Consider the following 14,645-nt stretch of genomic DNA (forward strand, 5'->3'; position numbering starts at 1 on the left):
AGGGCATTTTCTAACTTCTTATGGGTAGGCCAGGCCTCTCTCGACAGTTTCGTTCAATTTTGTTTTCCAAGAAACTTCACCAAGGCCTTTGATATTATGTACATGTCCTTAATTACAAACACATATTTCTTCTCTATTGCAAGGTTTCCCCTGAGCTTTACTCTTTCCTCTGCCAGTGAAAGAGGAAACTTGGATACCACATATGGAAATAACAAAAGTGGGGTATGAACCTAGATGAACTAGCACATAAAGAGTGCTGTTCCCTGAAAAAACTGTTGGATTCATCTAGGTAATCATCTCTTGATGAATATACTCTTGCTAGTATAACCTTCTTCTTACAAATTAGAGTTACAAATTAGATCTGGAAAAGACATGTGGAGACAGCTGACCCCTTCTAAAGCAATAACATGCCAGTGTGTTTTTTGACATACGATGCAGGCTTTTCCAATAATTTTGGATTTTACACATTAAAAACTCTCAAGAGAGGTGTTGAAGGTGTTGGTTTGATTTTTTTTAATGTTTTATTTCTCCAAAGATAGCAATCAAATAACTGGATATACACATTCCCATTTTATCATCACTATCACACTGTATTCTAATTACCTGTTTAAATTTCTGTCTTGTCACTGCATTAGCCCCTTAGAGAACAAAACATGTATCCCTCTCTGTATCCTCCTTGTGAAACTACAGGTATGTGCTGGGACTGTGTCCTCTAGAAACAACAGTGCCAATAGGTGAGTGGCTTTCTTTAAAAATGCTAGTATTGTTCAAATGGTAGCAAACTGGAACTAAACCAAATGTCCATCAACTGGGGAATAGTTGTAAAAGTTATAGTAAATCTACAGATATAATATTATTTGGCTTTTTAAAAAAATGAGTTAGAGCTACATCACTTTACCTGGAGAGATGTCCATGATATATTGTTACATGAGAAAAGCAACTTACAAACAAAATTATAGAGTGTTATTCCCAATTGTAAAAGTAAACAATGATGCCTTGTGAAAAATATATGTGTTTATATCTGTGAGAGAATATTCATAATGCACTAACAGAGGTTACCTTAAGGATGATCGGGAATTAAAGTAGAATGAGTGTGGGATGAGAAATAGTGCCAGCAAAATGCAAAAATACTCATGCCATATGCTAAGGGAAAATGTAGAATGCATGATTTTAGTGATAGTTTTTTTAAAAGAAAAGTTTACCTTTTGGTGTCTTACTAGTTGATACCAGGCATAGTTATGAAAACTCTACATAGACTATTGCACTTCATGCCCACACCAACTCTGTGAGGTAGGGATTATTATTTCCTTAATTTCACATAACAGAAAACAGTGACCCAGAGAAGTTATTTAATTGGCCAGTGGTCACACAATAAATGGCAAAGCTAAGACAAAATAATAATAAGCAAATAGGTGAAAATGAAATTGTATTTTTTCCTAGAAACTAATCAGATCAAATGAAAATAATCCATTTGATTTAGTAACAGACCTGTGAATTATTTTTATCTCAAGTTTTTTGCTATTTAATATTACTTCATTTAAATAAAGTAAAATTATTAAAAATAAATACAATAAAATGGGTAGTATGGTGGTTTTCAAAACCTGTCCTCAAGTCCTTTGATGTAGGAGGTCTGTGTTTCTTCCCCTTGAATCAGATGGGGCCTGTGACTGATGGCTCTGGGCAGCCATGTAGGAGAAGCAATGTCATGTGTCTTTGGGTGCTGAGTCAAAAAAGGCAATACAGCTTCCTCCTGGCTTCCTTTTTGGGAAGCTTGCTTTGGAAGATGCCAACCACCATAAAGTGTCTCATATGGAGAGGAACAGAGGCCCTAGCCGACAGGCACTGTCTACTATCAGACTTCAGATGGTTCCAGCCTCTCCCTAGCCTTGGAATCTTCCAGCTGAGGCCCCAAAAATCACAGAGTAGAGACAAGTTATGCCAACTACACTTTGTCTGAATGTCTCACTTACGGTATCTTCAGTGAGCACAATAAATGTCTGAGTTTTTGTTTGTTGTCATTGTTTTGTTTGTGTTTCGTTTTGGTTTTATGTATTTATTTATTTATTTATTTGAGACTAAATTACATAGCTTTAGAGAGCTGGAAGAGATTCTGTAGTGACGGTCAGTTTGGGGTAGGTTTTCCTTAGTTTTATTCTTCTGCTCTCTTCAGGCATGTTGTGATGGTGAATTTTATGTCTCAATTTGGCTGGGCCACAGTGCCCAAATAGTTGACCAAACATTGTTCTAGACGTTGCTGTGAAGGTGCGTTTTTGGATGAGATGAATGTTTAAATCAGCAGACTTTGAGTAAAGCAGATGACACTCCATGATGTGGACGGGCCTTACCCATTCAGACGAAAATCTTAATAGAACAAAGACTGACCTTTCCAGCAAGAAGGAATTCTACCAGCAGATTGAACTGCAATTCTTGTCTGATCTTCCTGCCTACCACCTACCTCATCAGGCTTTGGGCTTACCAAGCTGCCAGAATCACATGAGCCAATCATGTCAAAACAAAACTTTGTTTGTCATCATTGTTTTGTTTGTGTTTTCATTTGGTTTGTTTTGGATGGGCTCAAGGGATCACTCTTCCCCTGAGCTAATCCAGTTCAATTAAGTTCATAGCTCATTGCCACACCTCTAATTCTCTCACCTTGTTTAGCACACAGAAGAGAAATCTTACTTCTGCTATGACAAGCCTCCCTAGATTTGGAAACATAAAATGGCATAACATAACCTCTATCTATATACACACAAATACACACACACACTCTGAATAGCACATATGTTGCACACATTATACCTTTAACTCTGCTTCCCAAACTACTCACCAGTTGCTTCTGCATCCAAACCTCATTGCAGTATCTAAATAAATCACTTATGTTTAAGTTATTATATATGTGATATATTTAAGAGGTCTAGGAAAGAGACTGATAGTAGCAGGGGGTCAATCTTCTAAACTTCTTTCTCTCTCTTTCCCTCCTTAGGGCAAAAATCAGAGGCAATATGCATCCATTTCCAACAAATGGGCAGCCCATATATTAGATGGCAACACCGAGGACAGAAAACTTTAGGAAGATAAAGGCCTGGCAAGTAGATTAGCTGTGGCTTTCATCTTGATGTGGCTTCATGGAGTTACATATGCCACTGAGAATTCCCAAGTGACAAAGTGATCAAATCCAGGCAAACGAAAAAAGGAAAGGGGCAGCTTACCCCTCGAAGCAGTGGGCGACTGTCAGAACCCACTTCTTGGCAATGAGGACACAGCCACAGATATGTCCACTGGGTTCACTCTGCAGAGAACACTGCCATGGCCACCTTCCAGGGCGACTCGTCCGACCCCCAAGGATCCTCTTGTTCATTCGGGCAGCCGGCCGTCGCCCACAGTCTACCAAGGAGCAGAAGACACAGTACGTGATTTGATGCCAAACCTTGCTAAATGCTTAGCTATTTACTGTCATATACAAGCAATCACTCTTCCCCCAAGTGAATCCAGTTCAATTAAGTTCAAATCCCATTGCCACATCTCTAATTCTCTCACCTTGTTTAGTACACAGAAGAGAAATTTTACTTCTGCTCTGACAGGGCTGCCTGGATTTGGAAACAAAAAATGATACAATGGTAAGTTACATATTTACTGTTCACTTCAAACACTTTACCAGTGAAAAACAAGACAGGTCCAACTGTTACAATTGGAAATCACATTGTCTGAGTAATGATTCCTCTTAGTGCAGGAATTCTCAAGACAGGAATGTGGTCAGATATTAATCACATTGAGGGTGGGAGTATATGGAAAATATGCATGTCATTTTTTAGTTCATTTAATATCATCATAATGTAATTTCACATTTGCGGAAAAAGAAACTATTTTAACAAAATTTCCCATATCATTTGGGTTGATGGTACCACCACAATGTTAATTCAAACTATAATTCTCAAGGGGAGATGGGAGTGCTTTTTAGAATCAATGTTGAGGAGGCAGCATGATAGATTTTTATGCTTATACAAAGTGGCGTGCACTCAAAACAAGTTGAAAAATAGTCCAAGATGAGTAAAAATATGACTTCAGAAGTTTAAAGAACAGATAAAGGAATGAAGAATTTAGACTGGAAAAGAGTCTTACTAAGACTCTCAAGGTTAAATTTTGATTTTATGAGAAGTTGATAAGAGAAAAATGAGCTTAAATTTATTTCATATAACTTTAGACAACATCATCAGAACTAGTAGGTACAACTTACACGACTTGTGGGTTCAGAAAAAGAATTTTCTAAAATTTAAGTTCAATTTTGAATGCAAAACATGGTCCCTGTTAAAGGATCTTTCAATGTGATGGCATGAGATAATTCAGTTTAGGGTACAAATTTTAATCACCAAGTTTTCTTCCACCCGTGAAACATTTACATTACAACTTCAACATAAATGAAAAAAGATTAAAAATAAAAACATATTGGGACTTTCAAAAATACTATGATGTACTTAGAATCCTAGATCTCTCAAATTAAAAAAAAAAAAAAATCTGGCCAGGTATGGTGGCTCAAACCTGTAACCCCAGCACTTTGGGAGACTGAGGGGGGCGGATCACAAAGTCAGGAGTTTGAGATTAGCCTGATCAACATGATAAAACCCCATCTCTACTAAAAATACAAAAAAATTAGCCAGGCATGGTGGCCCATGTCTGTAATCCGAGCTACTCGGGAGGCTGAGGCAGAATTGTTTGAATCCAGGAGGCGAAGGCTGCAGTGAGCTGAGATCGCACCACTGCACTTCAACCTGGGTGACAGAGCAAGGCTCCATCTCAAAAAAAAAAAAAAATCGAACCCTAAATATATAGTTTCCATGTTTCTCTCTAAAGATTTACTGTATTTTCATTTCTTGCTAAATTTACACAGTGGCACATGTAATTATTTGCATATAATAAATTATAGAATAGAGGAAAAGCTCATTTGCTTTCTACCCTCCTACAGTCTAAATTCTCTTCCTTAATCTCTATTACATTATCCTAAATTTATTTGCAGCACTTACCAAGGTCTGAAATCATTTGTTTACTAACTTGTAATCTTTCTGTTCGCCCCACATAGTGTATGTTCCCTGAGATCAGGGCCTTCGTTTCCCATCATTCAGTTCTATATTCCCTCAAAGTCTAACACTGAACCTGGTGTAAAAGAAATACTTGGCTGGGCACAGTGGGTCACGCTTGTAAACCCAGCACTTTGGGAGGCCAAGGTGGGCAGATCATGAAGTCAGGAGATAGAGACCATCCTGGCCAACACGGTGAAACCCCATCTCTACTAAAAATACAAAAACTAGCTGGGTTTGGTGGCGCTTGCCTGTAGTCCCAGTACCCAGGAGGTTGAGGCAGGAGAATCGCTTGTACCCAGGAGGGGGAGGTTGCAGTGAGCCGAGATTGCACCACTGCCCTCCAGCCTGGGCAACAGAGCGTTACTCCATCTCAAAGGAAAAAAAGAAATACTTATAATTAGTTCTTATTTGTTAGATTGAAAACACATAGTCTTAGGAATCAGAAAAGTCATCAAAGACTATTCATCCAACTTCTTACTGGAAACTGCAGTTATATAAAATAACACTTCTAGAAGTAAGCCAGGACTAAAACAAAGTTTACCAAGTCCCAATCCAGACTGAGTTATTTATTCATTTACTTGCCCTAAAAGTTTTTTTCTGGAATTCCAAGTGTGGGAAAACAAATCACTTTGTTAAAAGATTCAGGTCATTGTTTTAAAGGAAGTACTTTAGTTAATAAATATTCAAAAATTTGGCTGCAGAGTGTGTTCTATGAGAAAAATGTCAAGACCTTTTCAGAGGAAATGGTCCATTTTTAGTTTTCCTCTTTAAAATTCTTAAGAGGTAGTTACATTTATGAGCTTTGGAGTCAGATAAACTTATTTAGAGTTTAGACACTATCACTTAGCATCTGTGGGCTATGAGATTTGGGCAAGTTATTTAAATATTCTAAACTTTAGTTTCCTCAGCTGTAAAACTTGGATAATCATCCATGGTTCACAAGTCTATTATGAGGTTTAAATGACTTAGTGAATATAAGACTACCTACCTGTGTGTCTATAATGTAATAAGAACCTAATAAATGTAAATTTTCTCAATTTCTTTTCCTCTTACACCCCACCCATAGACCAGGGAAGCCACCCTGTTTAAAATGCCATGATTTTTCAGGAGAAACTTAAGTGCACTTTCAAGGCAACTTGATTATCATTTCATTTGTGTCTGTTTCTCTCTTACACTTTCCAAGTTTTCTTAGTTATCATGACTTCAGTTCCCTCTGTTAACTAGTTCTATGCAGCATCTGTAGGAGATGCAGACATGTGGGTTCATTTTGAATAAGATATTAAAAGAAATCCAAGATTAGAGCCCAAGTGCCTCTCTTCTCACCTTGATAGTGTCTATAATCATGAATAAATGAGAGAAAAAAAAAAACCTATGCCTAGAAAGAAGAGATAAAAGCAATCAATGCTGAACTGTAAAGGAAACAGCCATTCTATGGAATCTGTTTACTGATATGACAAATTTGAGTTATCTTAAGTTAAAAAATGGAAGAAAGGCTCAATGATAAACTCTTGTTCCATGATCTGACTCTACACAGCTCGTATGAAAGTGTTCTTACCCATTTACTAGAAGTTCATGTAAAGTGGTCCCATTGAGAGTCTCCCAGTTGGAGTGTAATGTCAGCCACTGCTGGTCTTTCTCCTGTTCTTGTATCAATTCGGTCACAGATGGTTCTCTGATACAAGGCAAATACTGGATAAGTATTCAAAGTACAATGACCTTTGAACAGGCATTATCCTTAGTTAACACTCATTCTCTTTCAAAAAGAAACATTATGTCAACATTTCAAGAGGAGAATTGGACTGTTAAAAATTGTTAGACCTGTTTTAGTTATTCTCTCTGCTGTCCTATGCTTGAACTTTATGAGGTGTTAGGATTATAATGTGTATGATATAAAAGTTCCAACAGGTAAAATATAAGAAAAACTTTATGCAGGGATCAAAAGTAAAATAAAATTTATCTAGCTGAGTTTTTTCCTCTTTTTCTTGTCCATTGTAATTCTGCAATATGGCAATATCATAAAATAAAATAAACAACAAAAAAAGATGGCCATTTAGCATCTATTTAGGCAGTATAAAAGTTGTAAGAATTTTAATATTTCTGTATTTCTAAGTTTTTTTGTCTTTGTTTTTTGTTTGTTTGTTTGTTTTTTAGACTGAGTCTTGCTCTATTGCCAAGGCTGAAATACAGTGGTGCAATCTCGGCTCACTGCAACCTCTGCCTCCAGGTTCAAGTGATTCTCCTGCCTCAGCCTTCCTAGTAGCTGTGACCACAGGCACATGCCATCACACTCAGCTAATTTTTATATTTTTAGTAGAAATGGGGTTTCACCATGTTGTCCAGGCTGGCCTTCAACTCCTCACCTCAAGTGGTCTGCCTGTCTTAGTCTCTCGAATAGCTGGGATTACAGGCATGAGCCACAGCACCCAGTCTCATCTGATTATTATATTTAAACTATTGTAATCACATAATAGAAAATGAAGAAAAACTTCGCCAAACTCATACTTTAAAAAGGCAAGGAGGGACCCTCTAAAGGGAGCACTTGATGATAGACAACAGCCAAAGATTAAAACCACAGGAGTATTTCACAATGAATGAATTGAAAACATTTAATTTTAAAAAAAATGTCATACATCCTAGCTGCAATAAAGAAGAGTGGTATAAGATATAAATTTATTTAGAAATCTGAATTGACTTAGATTATTGAAGATATCAAAAAACCTATTATAAAAATAAGAATTTTTCTTTTGCTTGGCCAAAATGAGTCTGGATCTCCATCAGTTCCAGGAGTACTGAATATAGACGCAAAGTGAGCTGGAAAGTATAAAAGTCAGAGACCACACATACTGGTCATGGTGTTTCTCCTGATAGCCTGCATCCTGAGAATTCCCTTCTGCGAATGAACTACCAATGGACCTCCTAAATCCAGGCAAAGCCAAAGGAAGGTAAACTTTAGATTTTGTTATTTAATCAAGTCATGTTAAATCAAGTATTCATAGGGCAACAAGAGACTTGATGGGGCGTGCAATTAGGAGAGGGTGTGCACTGATGCTGGATAGGAAAATCATTGCAAAGAACACCAGCCTTTCAACTCACAAGGCCCCCTACCTACCCCAAGGAAGGGCTCCACAGACTATTGTACTTGGAATGTTTCTGCATTTCGTTCATTAGCTTCCAAGAAGAAAGACAATTTATCCAGATTTTCTCAGTTACAAGTGGAAAAATCTGAGAAATTGATCATCAAGAACAGAGTATTGTCATTATGAAAATTAGTTTTCCATGAAATTCTTGAACACTGGCATGTTCCTCATGCACGAACATAAACTTTCAGCACTAGAAATGTCATCCTATGGCCATTTAAAAAAACCAGTGAATTCGTATGGTTGTATTTCTGCCATCGTACAGAATCTGAGCATCTGCATGACTTCAATTTTCCTTTCCTTCTTTCCCAGCTTTATTGAGGCATACTTGACAAATAAAAATTGTACATATTTAAGGGCTGTAATGTCATGTTTTGATATAGGTATACATTGTGAAATGGTTACCACAATCAAGCTAATTAACATAACTATCACCACATAGTTACATGTATAATCCCAGCACTTTGGGAGGCCGAGGCGGGTGGATCATGAGGTCAAGAGATCAAGACCATCCTGGTCAACATGGTGAAACCCCGTCTCTACTAAAAATACAAAAAATCAGCTGGGCATGGTGGTGCGTGCCTGTAATCCCAGCTACTCAGGAGGCTGAGGCAGGAGAATTGCCTGAACCCAGGAGACGGAGGTTGCGGTGAGCTGAGATCGCGCCATTGCACTCCAGCCTGGGTAAGAAGAGTGAAACTCCGTCTCAAAAAAAAAAAAAGGACTCTAAGGCCAAGAATCTTAGCAATTTGCAAGAATACAATTTAGTAGTATTAACTATAGTCACCATGTTATACCACTAGATCCCCAGAATCTATGCATTCTACGTTACTGACTCTTTGTATCCTTTGACCATCTCCCCATTTTCTCCATCCCCTAGTTTTTGGCAACTAACATTATACTCTCTGCATTTATGAGTTGACTTTTTTGGATTCCACATATAAATGCAGTATTTGTCTTTCTGTGCTTGGCTTATTTCACATAACATGTCCTCCAGGTTCATCCATGTTGCCTCAAATGGCAGAATTTCCTTCTTTTTTTAAGAATACTGAATACTGTTCTATTGTGTAAAGAAATGTGGTGGGGGTGTGGATGTATTACTTGCACATATATCTATTGTATAAAGAAATATATATTCTATTGTGTAAAGAAACTGTGACATCATATTTTCTTTATCCATCCATTCGTCAACAAACAAGTTGTTATCTTGGGTATTATGAAGAGTGCCATAATTAACATAAGCGTATTTTGAGACATTAATTTCATTTCCTTTAGATAAATATCCAGAAGTGGGATTGATCGATCATATGATAGTTCTATTTTAAATTTTTTGAGGAATCTCCATACTGTTTTTCATAATTGCTGTACCAATTAACATTCCTACAAAGAATGTATAGGGTTTCCCCTTCTCCACAGCTCCCCAACACTTTTTATATGGTTTCTCCTTTTGAAACTAACCATTTTAACAGATGTGAGGTGATAAAAATTCATTATGATTTTAGTTTGCATTTCCCTGATGATTAGTGATGCAAAGCACCTTTTCTTATACTTGTTGGCCATTCTACGTCTTCCTTTTAGAAATATCTGTTCAGGTCCTTAGTCCATTTTTCAATCAGGTTATTTGACTTTTTGCTACTGAATTCTTTGAGTTCCTTATGTATTTTGGATATTAACCTCATCGGATATATGGGTTTTATTAAATAAGTTTGAAAATTATAAAAGTAATACTTGTACATAGAAAAACATATCGACAACTATAAAATGAAAAAGTTGTCTTCTTCCTATCTTAGAAGCATAGGAACAATCACTGTAAATAGTGTTGGAGTATCTTTGCCAAGCTTTTTCTACAATTCATGTATATATATCCCTTTTTTGCTAGTCTACACTCATTGTTCAGTGTGGTCTTGATATTTTCATTTACTGACTTTTCTTCGGAGTCTTTCCATCATAATAGCTAATAGGTGTTAACTATTTTCTGTATGACAAGCACTAAAAGACTAATTTGTTTTATTTAATCATCTCAACAACTCTGTGAAGTAGACGTTATAATTATTTCCCATTTTGGAGATGAACAAGTAACATGTCCAAGGGACACAACATGTCCAAGGCACACAACAAGCCAGTGGCAAAGCTAGTAATTTAATCCCTATGGTCTGATGTCAGAATACAGTTCTTAAACTGTGACCACTACATAGTTCTTTGCCATTAACAGCACACCATGTTCTTTTGATAGCTGCATAGTGTTTGATAAATGGATGTTCCTACATTTATTTAACCAATTTCTGCACGTGTAAGTTTTATCCTATTTGGAGCTATAACAAAATAGCAGCAGTAAACATTCTAAACATTCACATTCACCTACATGCAAAAGTATCATTTTAGAATAAATTCCTAGAAATAAAATTATTGAATCAAAATTTGAATTTTTGATTAATATTATGAACTTCCCTTTCAAATAATAATAGTAATATACATGCACATGAAGAATGTGTGTATCTGTACTTCTCAATTTTTAAAACTATGTAAATCATATTATGTAAAAGGTGTCTGGAACTTAAGAGCACTCAAATTTTGTTTGATGATTGGGACTGCTTTTGACTTAACTAATTAAAAACTTTTTTTAACATTATATCAAAAGACAAATTAAGAAGTCCTGCTGTGTAGAAAGCAAAAGAGAAAATTTAAGCATTTGATTAAGCATCAAAGTCTCTATATCCTAAATGAGTCTGTGCAGAGAATACAGACTCAAAAGCCTTCCATAGCATCCATGGATTCACACATGGAGAAGGAAATTTAAGCAATAATCTAATCCAGCACCTAGAGCAAGAGTACAAATGGAGGCCCAAATGCCATTTGTCTACATATTTAGATGTTATAAATCCAGTTCTCAAGCTGTCAAAGAAAATTTCTCTCCTCCTCTCTTGACAAACATATCTGTTAGGTTCAAATACAGAACCTTAGACTCCTGAGAACAGTGGGTTTCAAACTTTAGCATTCATCAGAATCACCTGGAAGACCTGTTACAACACAGATTTGTTGGCCTCATCCCCGGATTTTCTGATTTAGTCAGTCTCAGGTGAGATCCAAAATCTGTCTCTCTACCAAGATCACAGGTGATGTTGATGATGCTGGTCTGAGACCACACTTTGAAAACATCACTCTAGAAAAGAGATGAGGCTTCATGTGAGCATAATGCCTTGGCCAACAGAGTCCTTACCTCGCGGGGTGAGCCATGGGTAGAGGAGGAGGGCCAGAGGGTCCCTCTAAGTCAGGGTTTCTCACCCGAGGTGGTATTGACAATTAATACCAGTTATTTATTCGCTATGTGGGGCTATCCCGGGCGCTGCAGGATGTCTTATAACATCCCTGGCTTCTACCCACTAGCTGCTAGTAAGACCCCATCAACGCTGGATTTACAATTAAAAAAAAAATGTCTACAGACATTCCAAATGTTCCCCAGGGAAAGGGTCCCTAGCCCCAGGGCCTCTGTTAAGAACCAGGCCACAGCAGGAGGTGAGTGCGGGGCAAGCCAGCAAAGCTTCATCTGTATTTGCAGCTGCTCCCCACCACGAGCATTACTGCCTGAGCTTCACCTCCTGGCCAATTAACCATGTTGGATTCACACAGAAGTGTGAATCCTATTGAAAACTGCACATGCAAGGGATCTAGGTTGCGTGTTCCCATAGGAATCAAATGCCTGATGATCTGTCACTGTCTCCCATCACCCTCAGATAAGACCATGTAGTTGTAGGAAAAGAAGCTCAAGGCTCCCACTGCTTCTACATTATGGTGAGTAGTATAATGATTTCATTATATATTATATATTATAATGTAATAATAAAAGAAATAAAGTGCACAATAACATGTAATGTGCTTGGATCATACCGTAACCATTTCCCCCATCCCACCCTGGTCTGTGGAAAAACTGTCTTCCACAAAATCAGTCCCTGGTGCCAAAAAGTTTGGGGATTGCTGCCCTAGGGGCAAAGTCACCCCTGGTTGAGAACCACTGCTCTAAATCATGTGGCTCAGGGCAAGGCCCCTCTACTCTGGGCCTGAAGGCAGTGCGATACAGAGAAGCAAAAGGATTTGCCTTATATTTGCTTCTTGAGGAACTGTGTAGTCATAAGACATATATACAACTATATAATTTTTCCCATGCTGAAATGAGAGAACAGAGCTTATTTGGAATTCTGGAATATCCTGACATTATGAAAGAAATTAAATATTTCAAGGCTTAGGAGATCAGTCAGATCCCTAGACAATTTGGCCTATTCTCCCATTCTCAAGTCACATTTTGTTAGTAATAGATAGTGCATGCTTGAATTATGATTATGTTGGGGCTGCTTACTTCAAACATGAAGGTCATCACAATTTCCCCAAAACCAAGGGCTTTCGTCTTACCTCTAACCGGAAGACAGAAGTGCAAGTAACTAGACAAGTAACACATTTCAGTTAAAGGACAAGGTTTGTCCTCTTGCATCTATTGATGGGGGAAAATAATCTAAGCATCCAACCTCAGTCCTGGACAGTTCGTCTTGACATACAAATGCCTCTCACAGTGGATAAGATAAATTATTTGCAATTCTTAATATCCTGTTCCAAACTTGAAACATTTACACTAAACATTTTGTGCCTGATTTCAGAAATCTCTTCTTGAATCTTGTCATATTCTCCCTGTTTGGGTCCCATAGATTAGATATATTAATACTGAAAGTTATTGTGTCCAGTAGGAATTTTGACAGGCAGGCACTAATAGGTTTCAAACAAAATATGAATGAACTCTACTATAGAAACATTTCTTAGGCTAGATAGCTCAGTTCAATGGGAGTTTATACAAAACTCCCATCAATAGAAATGCTTAAAGCAGAGCATAAATTCTGGGCTTATTTTTCTAGTAAACTCAGTATTTTAAAAACACTTCATTGCAATTCTGACTATGTGTGTGTGTGTGGATGGTGGATATAGATAGATAGATAAAAAGAATGAGAGAGAGAGAAAGAGAGACAGATGGAGACTCACTCTGTCACCCAGGCTGGAGTGCAGTGTCATAATCTCGGCTCACTGTAACCCCCACCTCCTAGGTTGAAGTGGTTCTCCTACCTTAGCCTCCTGAATAGCTGGGGACTACAGGCTTGTGCCACCAAGCCTGGCTAATTTTTGTATTTTGGGGGAAGATGGGTTTTCACCATGTTGCCCAGACTGGTCTCAAACTCCTGACCTCAAGTGATCTGCATGCCTCAGCCTCCCAGAGTGCTGGGATTACAGGCATAAGCCACCACCATGCCCGGCCTATAATTTTATTCTCTTACTATGTGCTTCTCTATCACAGAGATGGAGTGTAATAACTGTATTTGGCAAGGAACTATATGACAAAACTATCTCAAAGCAAAGAGGGGGGAAGTTATTGGATCATAAAATTGACTTGCAGAGTATTTATATTTCATAAAATAAAAGAATCAACAAAACTAAGCATTTATTTCATTTCCAATATAAAAATGACAAAATTGTAATATGAACTAAAATTTAAATTTATAAAACATAACTATTAAATATATATTATTCTAATATAAATTAGAAAACAAAATTAATTTAAAAAGCACCATTTAAAATAAACATCTTATTAAAAGTGCAAAAAAAATCAATCATAAAAGTTTTTAATTAAAATATCATTTGAACATATATAAAATTCAGTCTTAAAAAACACATGTTGTAAGAATATTTTTGAGCAGAAGTGTCTACCTCTTTTGGGATCTATACCAGTCCAGCTATTTCCTTCTGGCTATTTTATTTTCAAAAATCCTATCTGCTTTGTTTGAGAACTTGACCTTTTGGGACAACTCTTTTTTTTTTTAGAGATAGAAACATAACATTTTATTGGCAATTACATTTCTTGTTTATCTTCACCTTCTTTTGGCTCATGATGTAAAGCTAGAGATTATCAGTTTCAATTTCAACATGACTTTATTTCATTCCAGTTCTTCAGAAAGACTGTGAACCTGAGTAGTAGAATGTATTTTTCTAACACAAGACCTTCTTTGTTGGTTGCTCTTTTCTTCTTCTTGAGTATAATAGTAATATAAAAATGCTTTCTAAAAATATGTGCATCTCTATTCAATTCAAAATTTTAAGGCAATATACAGCTCTACGGGTCCATTACAAGATAAATAATTCAAAATTCAAAAAATTTAAATAAATATTGAATTAGCATTATACTAATAAAAAAAAATCAGCATTTTAAAAGTGCCTAAAATAGTGCTGGAATATGTGCGTATCGAAAAGTAGAAATGTAATCAATTACTAAAGAGATGTAGATGGTCTTGAGGACGACTGATGCCAGAGAACCCAGGATCTTCAGGACCCTTCAGCTCTTGTCTCCACTTCCTTCTGTGGTGGTGTTGGCGGGGGGGGGGGGGGGGGGGGGGGGGGG

General features: G+C 37.1%; 1 protein-coding gene across 1 annotated transcript in view; it reads right to left on the bottom strand.

Moving 5' to 3' along the window:
- CORIN (corin, serine peptidase) overlaps positions 1-14,645 on the bottom strand; it is a 256,114-nt gene that overhangs the window by 27,304 nt on the left and 214,165 nt on the right. The window contains exons 18-20 of the mRNA XM_032274329.1: positions 6,634-6,750; positions 3,541-3,590; positions 3,213-3,387 (exon numbers count right to left, since the gene is read on the bottom strand). Of these exons, the coding sequence (XP_032130220.1) occupies positions 3,213-3,387; positions 3,541-3,590; positions 6,634-6,750 (342 nt within the window). The remainder of the gene's footprint in view (positions 1-3,212; positions 3,388-3,540; positions 3,591-6,633; positions 6,751-14,645) is intronic.

The sequence above is a fragment of the Sapajus apella genome, unplaced genomic scaffold (genome assembly GCF_009761245.1).
Source record: "Sapajus apella isolate SASKATOON/1434 unplaced genomic scaffold, GSC_monkey_1.0 scaffold5, whole genome shotgun sequence".
In the NCBI taxonomy this organism is placed as follows: Eukaryota; Metazoa; Chordata; class Mammalia; order Primates; family Cebidae; genus Sapajus; species Sapajus apella.